Source organism: Rhinopithecus bieti, unplaced genomic scaffold (assembly GCF_001698545.2).
Source record: "Rhinopithecus bieti isolate Rb0 unplaced genomic scaffold, ASM169854v2 scaffold_14700, whole genome shotgun sequence".
In the NCBI taxonomy this organism is placed as follows: domain Eukaryota; kingdom Metazoa; phylum Chordata; class Mammalia; order Primates; family Cercopithecidae; genus Rhinopithecus; species Rhinopithecus bieti.
This window is the reverse complement of record NW_016808194.1, coordinates 2,184,833-2,201,015: the sequence shown is the minus strand read 5'-3', so window position 1 is coordinate 2,201,015 and position 16,183 is coordinate 2,184,833. Positions and strand designations below refer to the sequence as shown.

Genomic DNA, 16,183 nt, shown 5'->3' with positions numbered 1-16,183 from the left:
ATATTTGTTTGATTAAAACAAAGTAATACAATAAAACATTTAAAAAGCCAAAGACTCCTAGTTTAATTTTCTATGTGATTACTGTGTCCTAGTTGCCAAAACTAATTGCTAAACCCAGGATATCCTCCAGTGAGTCCCTATTCTGGAGTTTCCTAAAGGCAATATGAGGCTTACAGTAAGATTTCAATTTCATAAGGTTTTGTCAGCATAGAGTCGCCACACTAAACTGGCTAATACTGTTTTTCCCACTGAAAATCTCAGTCAGCTCAGGAGGCAAGGTGAAGCTTGAATGGGTCCACATGAAGCAGATAAAACAGGTTGTAATTTGTCAACATTGTTAAGAGATGAAAAGGGAAGCTCTTTTAAACCCAGGAAACAGAATCTCAAGAGATCCTCAGATGGTCAAGAGTTACCATTGAAATTCAAAAGCCTCTTGCTCCCTTAGCCCTGTCCAATTATGAGGACAAATGAACTCTATAACAGCCATGGCAAGAATTATGGCAGTAGAAAAAAATGTTTTCTACCTAGACCAAGCTAGACAGCAAATGTGGAAAGAGTGACTCTATCAGAAACAAGTTAGTAGAGGGGGAAGAGCACAGTCTTGGGAGAAAGAAAACCCAAATATGCCATCTGAGCAGAGTCACTACCGGCTGTGTGTTCTTGGGCAATTTATTTAACCTCTCGGAGGTCCACATCCTCATGTGTAAAATAGTGGTTAACCCATCTCATTAGATTCACGAGAAGTAAATAAGATAATGTATGCAAAACCTGGATTACAGCTTCTGCTACTTATGGTCAATATATACCATGTATTATTTTTTCTGTATAATTTATAACAGCTCATAGAGAAGAAGTAAAAGTAAAATTTCTCATTTGAGCAGTTCCTTTATCACAATTCAGCACTCCCAGATTCTGTTTGTAAGTTATAAGACATTTATGAAAATGTTTAACTCATTATTAATCAAGTAAATAATGAGACAAAAACGATGAAATATTTCTGATGAAATACATTAAAACAATCAGATACGTATTCATTTATCAAATTTGGAAAGATTTTCTTTTTCAATGGGACTGTTTCATGTTCACAAAGCTGTGGAAAATGGGCAATCTCATTTATTGCTGATTAGGCATTAATTTGGATATACAGGCTGGGTACGGTGGCTCAAACCTATAATCCCAGCACTTTGGGAGGCCCAGGAGGATGGATTGCTTGAGGCCAGTAGTTCAAGATCAACCTGGCAACATAGCAAGATGCTTTCTCTAAAAAACTTTTTTTGAATATCAGCCATGTGTTATATCACACACCTGTAGTCTCAGCTACTTGGGAGGCTGAGGTGGGAGGATCACCTGAGTCTAGGAGGTCAAGGTTGCAGTAAGCGATGATTGTGGCAGTGCACTCCAGCCTGAGCAACAGAGTAAGCTTCTGACTCTAGTTTTTAAAATGTGTGTGTGTGTGTATAAGTGATTTGATAACCAGATCAAAATTTTACATAATCTTTGACCTAGTAGTTCCAGTTCCAGAAATTTAACCTTAGGAAATAAATATGAATATGAATAAAGAGGTATCTATAGGCAGCATGTGTATAAAAACAAGGGGAAAAGCTCGGAGGCCAACATTTTCCAAAATAAGGGGTGGGGAGAAAATAGAAAATAAAGTAGGCGCATTAATAGGAGAAAGAACTACAAATCCATGAAATTAATGATGTAAAAGAATATTTAAAGACATGGAGAGATGTTTACATAATGCTACTAAGTTGAAAAATAAAAACTATGGTCTAATTTTAGTTTTATAAAAGATACACATACATACACACACTGAAAAAGGATTATAAACCTAAGCATATCATAAACGTGATCACCTGTGGATACTAGGACTAGAATGAAGTATTTTATTTATTTATTTATTTAGAGACGGAGTCTTGCTCTGTCACCCTGGCTAGAGTGCAGTGGCACAGTCTCGGTTCACTGCAACCTCCACCTCCTGGGTTCAAACAATTCTCGCACCTCAGCCTCCTGAGTAGCTGGGATTACAGGTGCCCGCCACCACACCCGGCTAATTTTTGTATTTTTCGTAGAGACGGGGTTTTACCATGTTGGCCAGGCTGGTCTTGAACTCCTAATCCAAGGTGATCTGCCCACCTTGGCCTCCCAAAGTGCTGGGATAACAGGTGTGAGCCACTGTGCATGGCCTTAGAATGGAATATTTTTAAATTAAAATAATATTGTTCTAAGTAGTAAAATAGTTATTTTAATCATAAATGAATGCATATAGATTCATTTTTTTCCTTGTCTTATTCATAACCATAGTAAAAGTAATGTTGAAATGTATTACAGAGTTTTCTGCCAAATCTTCTATGGCTGAGTATGGGAAGTTACCATTCCGTTATGATAAAATAAATCCATACAGAATTTAGTTGTGTAAAGCATTTTTCTAAAATGCTTGCCTGGCAGTGAGAGATCATCATTGAAGGAATAGTTAAATTGTTGAGCAGATGGGCTAGCTATTCAAATACAAGGTTAAACAGAGATTCTGGAAAGTGTAGAAGCCTTCTCTGAACATCAGTTACATATTAATTCTTCCCTTTTAATAGTATCTTCAATGTAGACATGAATAAGGAGCACCAGCCATCCATCTGATTGCAAGTACTTAGGAAACTGCAATGATGATGTTTTTCTTGTTATTTCTTCCTGTTGACTTACCAGGTAATCAAAGAACATTTCCAGGTAAAAGTCTGTTCAGGAACACTGAGGAAAAGTCCTAAATATTTCAAGCCTATTCCATTTCACATCCGTACTTTAAATGTATTCAGATAAATTAAATCTTAGAAACTTTCTCATGTACACTGAGGTTGCAATTCAATGGATTGAACCTCTTCTCAGGTAACACATCTGCTTTTTCTAAGTATAAGTTAGTTATAAATATATCATCATCACCATAGAATCCTAATAGAAAATAAAATGCAACATAGTCCATATTACTGGAGATAGGTAAAAAGGCTTTTGAAAAACTTTGAAGCACCTTGCAAGTGTGTAAGGTGACAGACAATGGGACATAGGAATGGAGTAAAGAATAGAAATAGAATATGTTGCTTCAAACTTGGCAGTTTGTGGTTTTACTCTTATATTTTGCATTTTCCTGATAAAGGTTATGCTAACAAATGCATAATCTGATTATGTCATAGTGTTTTTAATGCAAGTTTACACATCATTAAAATATGCCTAGCCAGGCACAGTGGCTCATACCTGTAATCCCAGTACTTTGAGAGGCCAAAGTGGATGGATCACTTTAGCCCAGGGGTTTGACACCAGCCTGGGCAACATGGTGAAACCCTGTCTCTACAAAAAATACAAAAATTAGCTAGCCACAGTGTCATGTGCCTGTAGTCCAAGCTACTTGGGAGGCTGAGATGGGAGGAACACCTGAGCCTGGAGAGGTTGAGACTGCAGTGCTGTGCTCACGCCACTGCACTCCAGCATGGGTGACAGAGTGAGACCTTGTGTCAAAAATAAATTGATTACTGAAATTAGCTTAAATATGCCTAAAAACAAAACAAAAAGAATATATTTTAAAAAAAACTAACCCCTGTCAAACCTAAAGAAAAAGAGGCAAATAAGTATTAAAAAATTCTAATAAATAGTATTCACAGCAGATAAACAAAAAATGATAGTATCACAACTATTGTTCAGCACCCTTCAAACAATGCAAACCTTTTCACTTGTGAAAAACAAATTAATGAATACACAGAGGTAGCCTCAATGTTGCCAGCATGCTGAAAGAATGAGTCTTGATGATCATCAAATTTAGGCAGGATAGCAAATCTGCTGACCATGAAGATGTAGAACACCCAAATGAGTATGAAATCATTAGGAGCAAAAGTCTTAAACTCAACCATATAAATGATTTTAAATTTTAAAAAGCCATTTAAACTAAATCAACCATGTAATTTTAAAAGCAAACCGATTTTCTGAACATATAAATAATACTGATTTTAGAAATGGTTTTCTCTGGAGTGATTTTTCTACTAATACTGTAATGGCTGACTTAGGAATGAATTTGTTTGTTTTAATAAGTGATGAGATTCTAATATTTCACCAACAAACATCACAATACTTAAGATTTTGTTGAACGTGGTAGCCTCTTTTTAATCTCCTAGCTCTGCACTCATACATGTAAGCCCGTATTAGCAGATAAGAAAATAAAACTCCATGTCAGACAAAATGCTGTTCTCACTTTTTAATTTTACCCTATAGAGTAAATAGTATAATGAAGACCTGATGCTTTTTCATGCCTGACTTGCAGCACTTCTTAGAATCCAGTACACTCTCACTCTCCTCTTTGAGTGTGTGTTGGGGTGTGTGTGTGTGTGTGTGTGTGTAGTTAAAGAAGTTCATTCCCTGGATAACTTTTAAAGCCACATACACAGATACCTGACCAGGATTCCCAAGGCAGAAGAAAGACTAAAACCATTTAAGTCCCTTCCACATATAAACACTGACCCGCTTTTTCAGAGGGATCTCGTAGAGATTAAGTGCTGCTCAAAGGCGCACTGTTCTCACTTTTAATTTTACCCTATAGAGTAAACAGTGTAATGAAGACTTGATGTTTTCTCATGCTTGACTTGCGGCCCTTTTTAGAATCCAGTACACTCTCACTTCTCTCTCTCTCTCTCTCTCTCTCTCTCTCTCTCTCTCTCTCTCTTTCTCTCTCTCTCTCTCTGTGTGTGTGTGTGTGTGTGTGTGTGTGTGTATGTAGTTAAAGAATCTCATTCCCTGGATAACTTTTAAAGCCACATATACACTTACCTGACCAGATTCCCAAGACAGAAGAAAGACTAGAACCATTTAAGTCCCTTCCAAATATAAACACTGACCCTCCTTTTTTCAGGGGAATACTGTAGAGATTTAAGTGCTGCTAAAAGGCGGCTACTCAAGAACTCTTCCCTAATTTATCCAGTCACTGAGCACTGTCTGAATTTTATATTCATTCAGTACTCGAAAGTAAGTTTCTATTACAACATTTGTTAACTCATTCCACAAAGATGTGTTAAGTGCTTTCCGTGTGTGGGAGGCATTAGGGTTTGGAGGGGAGAGCCCAGGCCTTGTCTTCAAATGGACCTATATGTGAATCCTGGCTCAGCCTTGTGGTTAAGTTGCTTAACCTCTGTAATCCTTGTTTTATTCATCTGTAAATGGGATAATAACTGTGTCCTTATACACAGTTAATAGTAAATATTATTTTAAAGATTATATTAAATAATGAATATCAAGCCCTTTGCTCATGAAATAAGAACTTAGTCAATGTGTAACCCAGGGCTCCTGAGTTTTTGGGTATGCACTGTAAAAAGTACCCATTTGTAACAACAACTTGAGTTCATGTTGTCTCAGAAAGTTCCAGGAAGAAGCTCAGCCCCAGCAAAACAAAAAACTGGTCATGTCCATATGACATGCCTGATTGGAGATGAACTTTGGCAAACTCTCCTCATTATCATACTAAAAACCCCACCCAAGGAGGAGCTTATTTGTCATTTTCTAAACATGCCAGTATTTGGAAGCATGATCTGCATCTGTGCTGCTTTTAATCCACCTCTACATACAATGACTCAGCTAACCAGCCCAATAAAAGCCCTGTTTTCACCATTGTTAGGGGAGACACTGCTTTGGGAACTATCCCTGGCATCCTCCTTACTTATTGCATAAAATCTCCTTGTTAAATCCTTCTTGGTGCTGTGGTCATTGGACTATCACGCACTACGCCATTGACTTTACCTATTGTATAGGTAAAAAATGTTGGTAATGTTCATATTATCTATTATTATTGTCACTAGTGTCGTTATTACTACTTCTACTGTGATTGTGCTGTACTTGGTTTACCAAAGAGAAAACCAAAAATATGTAATAACCAGTGAAGATCCTACAGGATCTCCTAGTCTTTGTGAACCCAAAAGTATCTGAGACAGGTCTCAATCAATTTAGAAAGTTTATTTTTGCTAAGGCTAAGGACACTCCCATGACACAACCTAATGAAGTCTTGATGACTTGTCTCCAAGGTGGTCGGGGTACAGCTTTGTTTTATACATTTTAGGGAGACATAAGACATCAATTAATACATGTAAGATGTACATTGGTTCAATGTGGAAATGTGGGGCAACTCAAAGCGGGGGCTTTCAGGTCATAGGTAGATAAGAGACAAACAGTTGCGTTCTTTTGAGTCTTTGATTCGTCTTTCACTGAAAAGATAATTTACATGTGAAGAGGGTAAAGGAATAGTCACTTATGCCTTCATCTGGCTCAGTGAATCTGCATTTTTGCTTAAACAATAGGGCAGAGGAAGCAATCAAATATGCAAAGAAACACAAAAAGTGGCTCAGCAGTCAAAGACAGGTTTATTTTGGAGAATAAACCTGAAAGGGGCTTCTGTCAAATTTCAGTCAGGAGCATTGTCTCTTACAGACTAAGAGTCATTTATTGGTTTTAGGGTAAGAGAACTTATCACCGGCATGGAATGTTTCTGTATAAGGGAGAAGTCAATTGCAGGGTTGGAATGTATCTAGTTGGAGGGGAGATTATCTTGGGGCTGACATGTCTCTGGTCAGGGAGGGGTTTGGAATGTTTCTGGTCAGAGATGTCATTTGTGGCTTATGGTCATTCTAGCCTTGGCCATTAGGTTGATGCCCTTTGGATTTAGGTGGTTTTTGAATAAAGTGAACTTTAAAATGGCAGTACTTGTCCAAGATGGCGATGCTCCTGCTCTGTCACCTTGTCCTGTGACATGTTCATCACCATTCCATGGGGAAAGTAAAAGAATGTGGGGTTTCCATGGTAAAATAACCTTGGAAAACATTGATGAACAAGGTTAAGTAAGTTTCTTTTCTGAAGTTTCTCAGGTCCTTTTTATATATAAATCACCAGGACAGGGTGGGATGCATACACAGTACTTCTCCAACATATTTAACCATGAAACTCTTCTCATTGCACATATGTAAATTGGGAATATGTTGCTTTAATTGGAAGGGAAAATGTTAATAGCAGGTAATATGCAGATAATATGGAGGATTTACATGTATGAAAAAAAAATTTTGAACATTGATAAAATGCCAGAAATTTAAACAACCATTTATATAATCCTTGCACCAACTGCATTGTGTTTAATCACCAAGATTTTACAGATGAAGAATTTGAAACTTGAAGATGAAAACATAGTCTTACAGCTAGTAAGTGAAGGAGATAGCTGCTTCCATGAATTGAAGTATTTCTCAAATATCTAGAATTACAAAAGGAGAGAAAAGAAGATTGGTAAATGAAAGAGAATGATTATTCCAGGATATGTAAGAACAACTTCCATATTTTTTTCATTATTTCACACCTAAAATCTGTTAACTGAAATCTACAAAGAGAGGGAAAAGGTAAATCTTAATAACACAAAAAGTACAGAGAAAATATAAATTGCTCTAAGAAAAAGCACAAGGTGCCACATAAAATATTGTTTGTGGTGTTTTCTTTTCATATTTTAAAACCACAGTTACTTTACTCTCTATGGGGTAATTTTAATAGCAGGTCCAGTGAGGCACATGAGTAGTGAGTCTATATTGTAATAGTCCTGCTATCCTTTGTATATAGAACCAGTTAAATTAAGTAAAAAACATGTTTAAATCTATATGGCTTAAAAAAAAGGGACTGGTTCTACCATCTGCAGTGAACATTTTTTTCCTGCTTTCTAGGCCCCATGACATCCAACATAACCAGTGAGAGACAGATAGATGGATGATAGATAGATAGATAGAGAGATAGATAGATGATTGATAGTTGATAGAATGCTCAGATGCATACATATACACATACATCTATGTATCAGGCATATATACATTTAATATATATGGATAATTGGTACTGTTGTCACTGAACAATAATATCTTCCAACTGTATCCACTAACATAACCTGAGAGGTTATTTTTATAAATTGGATAATTGGATACAGTGTTATGATTGGATCAGATCGTCTGACACAGATGATTTCCTGAGAGGCCACCACCCTATCTCCTGGAATAAGAACCTCCACAGAGACTTTGGTGAGCCTGTATTACAGATGTCCTCTCCTGAAAAGACCCTAAAAGTGTGTAGGGCCAAGAGCCACAAAATCACTAGGTTGTGGCCAACAGACCACTTTTGCAATACCCAGACACTAGGTTCCATCAACATTCTTTCTCATCAGGAGCACTAATAGTGTAATTTGTGACTTAAAAGAAGGTCAATTCTCTGTGTCAGTGACTATTACCTAATTGCTTGAAGGATTTTTTCCAGACAGGTGGTCTGGAATCCTTTTACCTATTACCTTCCATCCTGAACCATTTCAATCTTCTGCCTTCTGGATATCTTGGAGAAAATGATCCAATACAACACAGATTTCAGTTTTTAGAGCATTTCCCCCATACAGAACATTGTCTTACTTGATCTTCCGGATGACCTCATTAACAGGAAAGGCAGGTCCTTTCATTCCCATTTATAAGACGCGCAGACCCAGGATTATCTAGCCACAGGAAGCAGGACTCCAGATTTCAAGTCCAGCATCTTAACGTGACAACCTTGGTAACTGCATGAATGAACTGGATAGTAAAGTGGAATTATTACTGAGAACTGCAATGAATAAAATCTTTTGCATTTTTTGCCTGCGTTTCACAGAGGGAGCTATTTTTCTGAGAAAATCAAATTTATACCATGGCCACAATACAGAAACGTTCTGACCAACAAAGTCACGCTCCTACATCTACACAGTAGGTAGAAAGGGCTTCCTTTCTTCCTTTCTTGTAAAATTGCCTGAAAACAGCTCCCCCTTGCTGTCGTTCGAGGCATATATTCACCAACGTTAAAACAGAGCTGAGGGAGATAGCTTTTCTGCCTCCCCCGGCCCCTGCAGAGGGGCTCCAGCTGTTCAGAGTAAGGGATTAATAGGTAGATGGTGGTTTCTCCTCCTTTCCTGGGTCTCTTTCCTCTCTTGAGATTTCCTCTTTCGCACTTCTGAGCGCAGGAGCCGGGCGGGTTTTCTGTCCCTTGCCCTGGACAGCACTGCCTCGGTGGCCGCTGCCCGGCAGCTGATCTTTGTCCACCCAAAAAGATGTCCCCACGACTCAGTAGTAACCAGACGGTGCCCGCGGACTACTGCGGCCAAATTTCCGCCATCCCCGCTGTGGGAATCAGGCTTTTCCTGCAGAAACCCCCAGGAATCTAGAGAAAACTCCCTAAGTCCCTAGTCTTCACAGAGAAAACCAGGAGACACTCCCCCTAAACCCCGCTGTTGAATACAGGCACAGCAGCCACGGGGGCTGCAAAGTGACGAGTGCGTTCTTCCCGTAGCAAACATAGGGTAATAAATACGAGTGGGGAGAAATGTTTGCCCCGGGAAAATTTGCCTCGAGAATAAAATTTGCCAGACTAGCTGCACGGGTGAGCTCGGTGAGAAGGAAGAAACCCGGACTGGAGGAGGTGAGGTCGAGAGCCAGCTTCAGGTGCAGGAGCTAGAGCGCCGGTACATGGACTGGAGGTTTCCAGGTACCGCGCTTAGCGTGCCTGTTGAAGTCAAATGCATGGTTAAGGAGGCTAGCGAGGAAGTCTAGTGAGAGAAGTTTGTGGAAAAGGCTACGAGCCCAGAAAACGCATGACGCGTCCAGTTGTCCAAGTTTTGGGAAGGGAAAGGCGGGAAAGCGCCACGATCCCGCCTACTGTGCGGAGGTATCTGCGAGTCTCCCAGCTCCACCCCCTCAACAGTGATGCAAAGAGGACAAACACCGACGTAGGGAGAAGAAAAAATAAAATAAATAAAATAAAACTCCAGGGAGCGGGAGTAGGCAACCAGCGGTCTTCCGCCAATAGGGCGAGAGGGAGCGCGTCCCGAGGAAACAAGCACCGCATAAATACTTGAGTTGGGAACCCAGTGCTTCCGGAAGCTCGAACTCACCTTCCCGACTTCGCCGAAGTTGAAAAAAGGCAGAGCAGGAAGAGGGGCCGGCTCACCCTGCTGAGAGCTTCTCAGTGGGCAGGCGGGACGCTGCTCCGGGAGACGCCCACTGGAGGGATCGCAGAGCAGGCAAGCGGCGAGCGCGCCAAGGACGGTGCGCTTCGGGAGAGGAGCCCAAGTCCTCCGAGGCGACAGGGAGCGGCCCTCGAGGGCTGGGGCTCCGAAGAGGGCCAAGTAGGCGCTGCATGGACAGCATGCGTTTCTCCGCCGGTCCCGACGCGGGGCCCTCGGGCAACTCCAGCTCATGGTGGCCTCTGGCTACCGGCGCTGGCAACACGAGCCGGGAGGCCGAAACCCTCGGAGAAGGCAACGGCCCGCCGAGGGACGTGCGCAACGAGGAGCTGGCCAAGTTGGAGATCGCCGTGCTGGCGGTGACTTTCGCGGTGGCCGTACTGGGCAACAGCAGCGTGCTGCTGGCTCTGCACCGGACGCCGCGCAAGACGTCCCGCATGCACCTCTTCATCCGACACCTCAGCCTGGCCGACCTGGCCGTGGCCTTCTTCCAGGTGCTGCCGCAAATGTGCTGGGACATCACCTACCGCTTCCGCGGCCCCGACTGGCTGTGCCGCGTGGTGAAGCACCTGCAGGTGTTCGGCATGTTCGCGTCGGCCTACATGCTGGTAGTCATGACAGCCGACCGCTACATCGCCGTGTGCCACCCGCTCAAGACTCTGCAACAGCCCGCGCACCGCTCGCGCCTCATGATCGCGGCCGCCTGGGTGCTGAGCTTCGTGCTGAGCATGCCGCAGTACTTCGTCTTCTCCATGATCGAGGTGAACAATGTCACCAAGGCCCGCGACTGCTGGGCCACCTTCATCCAGCCCTGGGGTTCTCGTGCCTACGTGACCTGGATGACGGGCGGCATCTTCGTGGCGCCCGTGGTCATCTTGGGTACCTGCTATGGCTTCATCTGCTACAACATCTGGCGCAACGTCCGCGGGAAGACGGCGTCGCGCCAGAGCAAGGGTGCAGAGCAAGCGGGTACCGCCTTCCAAAAGGGGTTCCTGCTTGCACCCTGTGTCAGCAGCGTGAAGTCCATTTCCCGGGCCAAGATCCGCACGGTGAAGATGACTTTTGTGATCGTGACAGCTTACATCGTCTGCTGGGCGCCTTTTTTCATCATCCAGATGTGGTCTGTCTGGGATCCCAAGTCCGTCTGGACCGGTACGTGACGTGAAAATAGAGGAAAGTGCAGGGATAGGAGTGTGTTGTGCGTGTGTGTGTGTGTGTGTGAGTCAGAGAGAGAGAGAGGGAGAGAATCTAGCAATTTTCTTCATAGTATCTTCTAGGGCAGTAGTTTTTAAACTTCTGTGTGTATGTAAGAGTCGCACCTTGGAGGAACACTGTTAAAAAAATTTTTTTTTTTAAAAAAAGCAAATTCCTGGATTCCCCATGCAGACATTCTAATTAAGAATGTCTGGAATGGGGCTCAGGACTCTGCATTTGTAGTGTACAGTGATCCTAAGACAATTCCAGAAGCTGTGTCCTAGAGTCAGCCAGGCAACTACAAAGCCGAATAACGACTTTCTGCCAAATCACTAGCTACTGTATTAACACCATTTCAAGTCTGTTGGATTCAGGAAAATACTTTACTATCACAACTGCTTTTCGTAGGATTGTGAAAAGTATTACAATTAATTTTAAAAATGTGTAGAAATGCCTCAGGGGCAAGGATAGAAGCAGACATATATTTCTAAAGAAAGCTGGAGAAAAATTATTTAGAAAGTAATTCCAATTTGGCATTTAGCTAATAATGTTCCTTTCTCTTTATAATCTGCTTATTTTTTTCTAACAATGATTACTTTAACACTTTTTTCTTGGTATTTCAAAGCAGGATTATTGATAAACTAAATTCGTTAGACTGATTCATTAGTCTTTCACCACTAGTTTGACCACACAGCTCTACACCTCTCCACACAACTCTTACAGTAGTTTAATGGAAATGTTCTCTACACCTACTGTTGTGTTTGATTTTAATTCCTTCTCAAACTAAAAAAACTAACTTCACAGTGACTTGCAAAAAAATTATATAATTTTGCATCTTGAAAATATTTTCTTCTAGTAAAGACAAAAACTCAAACTAAATAAATTCCAATGCTTGTTGGAACTCAAACTAAATAAATTCAGTGGTACAGTTGTTACCAGAATGTTTCTGGGAACAGGAAATAGATATCTAGGAGTAGCTGTCTCCTTTTGCTTTTTGGAATTGGAGTAGGGGAGGTATGTAATATGCTTTGGAAGTTATATTTGCAAATAAAACATTTCAGTATGGATTTAACTTAAATATTCTTACAGACTATAATACCAGTGATAATGAAAAATACAATATAAACACTATTTTTTGTTTACTGTTTCTTATCTTGCTTGATCTTAGAAGCCTCTTAATATTGTTTAATAAAGAAATTCAGTCTGATTATTGCTTTAGCAGGATTTACACACAAGTAATAAAAACTTCACTTGTGCATAGATATGTTGGTGATTTTCATTCTTTGTGAACACCATCTTATGATGGCTCCTGCTCCTTTGATGGCAGCATCTTAGCACTCAGTATGATTAAATAATAACCTGTAATTGTTTTCTGACATAACAAGAGTGAGAAGATCCAATTTTATATTTAATAATCAAGGAAAAGTCGGTGTTCATTGATTATTCTTATTTTTAGAAAAAGTATGTTATTAGCACAGTAGCTCCACTGTGAAAGGTTATAATATTTATGCAGTTTACCAGTGCTAATTATCATAAAATATTTTAGAATCCTGTTGGAATTTCCTAATTCTGCTGTTCTTCTTAACATAATTTGTTTGAACCACAGTCACAGACGGTTTTCTTTTAAAATCAAACCAAATTTCTAACCAGAGAAAAACAACTAAAGCTTATATCATTCAGGGACTTCTGTACAGTTTTCATATTACAAGAATATTTCAAACTACTAAACTTGATCCCTAATGCAATATTTTTTCCTGAGTTATTAGGATAAATACAATTTAGTATACATGGTTATTATGGACCCTTAAAATTTCATTAAAATCGTAGCCATTCTGTAACTGCTGTGTCATTAGCACATTCTAGTTCGAGTATCGAAGATAGAGATTTTTTCAATGAATTATTTAATAGTCTTAACCTCATAAAATTCCCACTCATTCTATTTAAATATTTTGATAGTTTTTTTAAATACTTGAATTAATTTTAAGGCATCTTGCTTACAAAAATATTTCATAGTCAAGCAATTTTCAAACACTCCCCATTTCCCTGATTGATAAACAAAATAGTTCATTTTCTATGCTAATCCAGAAGGTTTTCCTTTTAATTAGTTAATATAAAATGAGTTCCTCTAGGGCTCAGTTACTTACATTACATAATTTCCCCTTATATTTTTCATGCAGAATCGGAAAACCCTACCATCACCATCACGGCATTACTGGGTTCCTTGAATAGCTGCTGTAATCCCTGGATATACATGTTTTTTAGTGGCCATCTCCTTCAAGACTGTGTTCAAAGCTTCCCATGCTGCCAAAACATTAAGGAAAAATTCAACAAAGAAGATACTGACAGTATGAGCAGAAGACAGACTTTTTATTCTAACAATCGAAGCCCAACAAACAGTATGGGTACATGGAAGGACTCGCCTAAATCTTCCAAGTCCGTCAAATTCATTCCTGTTTCAACTTGAGCCTTGCGTTCATGCAACTTAACTCTTGTGATTGACTTTTTGGTCCATTAGCTGAATTGAGCTAGAAATCACAAGAACAAATGCACTTTACTGATATAACCATAAATCAATTCATTGGGTACAAGACTGTGTGTCTAGTTGCATTTTCACATTGCTACCAAAAACTAGACATTATTTTGTATGGAATATTAATGAAAACATGCTGTACTAAAATATGCAGGTCTAATTCCCAGAAATATAACAGAAGTTATGTTTTTAAAGGAAAATCGTAACCACCCTAGCTTTATATTTTGTTGTTGGTTTCTTTTATTTTCATTTCTAACGTAAGTAAGACTTGATTAGTTTAAAAGTCATATAATGTATGGCACTATTTCTGAACAAAGAGAGCTCATCATCAGCCTTAGTATTCAGAGAAAACTTCAGAGAAATTATGTTTTCATCCAATAAAATTAATTTGTGCATCAGAAAATGCAGCCTTAAACGGTGTCCTGGAGATGGGATGGCACCTCCTAGGGGTACAAGTGCCTGGTGCATAATGAGCTCCTGCTCATTATGGCCAGTTCAGAGTTCTATTAGAAGCTATCAATCACCTTGCATTTCAAAATGGTAACTTTACAACTGGCAGTGGCCTCCTTTCAGTTCCTCACATATTATTGGTAAAGAAAAGCATGATAACTGAGATGCTGAAGGTGAGAGGAAATGTTGATTGGCCAAAATATCTTTTTTCCCCACTGCGAGGTTGTTTTAGTCAGATTTGTATGAAGAAAGCCAAATTTTACTAAAAGAGTAGAAAATGATTGCTCAAGGTACCAAATTTTATTAAAAGAGTAGACAAGGACTTTCTCTTGGACACTGTAAACGTATTTTGATCTGTGTTACAAGGGTATCCTGTGCTATGCTGAATATTAACAAGATCATTATCTTCATGTTTGGGGAATTCAGATTCATAATATGAGTATCCTAAAGAGTGACTCAGGATATAAAGTGTCCCAACATGTTTAATTAAAAATAGCTTTGTCTTTCCAATCTCTCACTCATCTCACAATTGCAAAGCAGAGATGAGACAGGGTTGGGACATGGGTGACAGATGGAAAGAGAACTGCTCTGTGCTCAGACTGGCTTTGTTCATTATTAAATCCATGACTTTAGGCAAGTTTCTTAAACACATATAAAGCCTCTGTTTCCTTGACTTACCATGGAGTTGATAACACTTACCTCATAGGGTTGTTGAGAGGACTAAATGAAATCAAATATGTTAAAAGAGCTTCAGAAATAGTAAAGTACTATACACATGCTAGCAGTTGCTTTTATTATAGCCTTGGGATCTCCAAAATTGCACAGATGTTTTCCAGTTTATTTTTTATTAACTAGAATTGGTTCTTTTCATGGCTGGGATATAAAATCCTAAAATTTAAATATAGATCTGCTGATTCATTGGACAATATTTTCAGTGACCACTCAGCTTGACTTCTCCTGCCTGATTAGTTTTCCAATTTAAAGACAGAACTTGCTTTTCTTTGAATGCAGGTAGATCAAAACCACCCAGGAGCCTCAGTTTTTTCCATTTTTAAACAGAGATCAATTACACTACTTTGCTGTTGTTATTACATTTTTCACTAATGGAACTCAGTGATTTTTTTCCTAGCTATTTTGTCTGGCTTCTTCTTCTTCTTAGAGATCATGCAATGATTTGAGGATACATCATAAATATTTTGCATCCTTAAGAGGAAGTAATAGTTATAGTTGCTTTTTTTTTTTTTTGAAACAGAGTCTTGCTGTGTTGCCAGGCTGGAGTGCAGTGGCGTGATCTCGGCTCACTGCAACCTCCGTCTCCCGGTTCAAGCAATTCTCCTGCCTCAGCCTCTCGAGTAGCTGGGACTATATGAGGGTGCCACCATGCCCGGCTAATTTTTATATTTTTAGTAGAGATAGAGTTTCACCATGTTAGCCAGCATGATTTTAATGGTATTATTGAGTTTCTTTTTTACCTTTGTAGATAAGAAAATGAGAACTGGATAGCACTGTGAGAACCTGGAAGCAATAAGTTTACTCCTCTTCATTCTCCTGCCTTTCGAAATTCTCAGCCCTTAGGCTCCCTAATACAGATATGCCTAAAATCATGTTTCCAAATGCTTTATAGAGATTATAAACCTAGGGGCTCCCTAGGTTTTCAAATTCTTTCTAAAAATAATAAATATGTCTCTTAAAGGGTACTGTCCAATATAAGCCATAACTAAATTAATTAATTCATTATTTGAGTTAGAGTAGCATCTCAGTAAACTGGCACTCTAAGACTGTCAGTCCTTTTGACAACTCTTTGATAGTTCAAAAACTAAAGCCTTTTGCTTTGGAACTAAGATGAACCCATTTTTTTCTAAATCCATTTCCAAAGTAAGAACCTCAGAACCTATAGATCTCACTTCAAAATGTTGATGTGTACCCCCAAGCAAAACAATTCAATATGAATGTTATTTCTGAGAACAACTCTCACAAAAAGTGCATAT

At 39.5% G+C, this 16,183-nt stretch overlaps 1 protein-coding gene across 1 annotated transcript; it reads left to right on the top strand.

Moving 5' to 3' along the window:
- The first annotated feature begins 9,703 nt into the window (after positions 1–9,703).
- AVPR1A (arginine vasopressin receptor 1A) lies at positions 9,704–15,467 on the top strand. Its single transcript, XM_017885697.1, has 2 exons — positions 9,704–11,173; positions 13,393–15,467. Exons 1-2 carry the CDS (start codon positions 10,195–10,197, stop codon positions 13,677–13,679), a joined length of 1,266 nt encoding a protein of 421 aa, XP_017741186.1. The 5' UTR covers positions 9,704–10,194; the 3' UTR covers positions 13,680–15,467.
- The last annotated feature ends 716 nt before the right edge of the window (positions 15,468–16,183 follow it).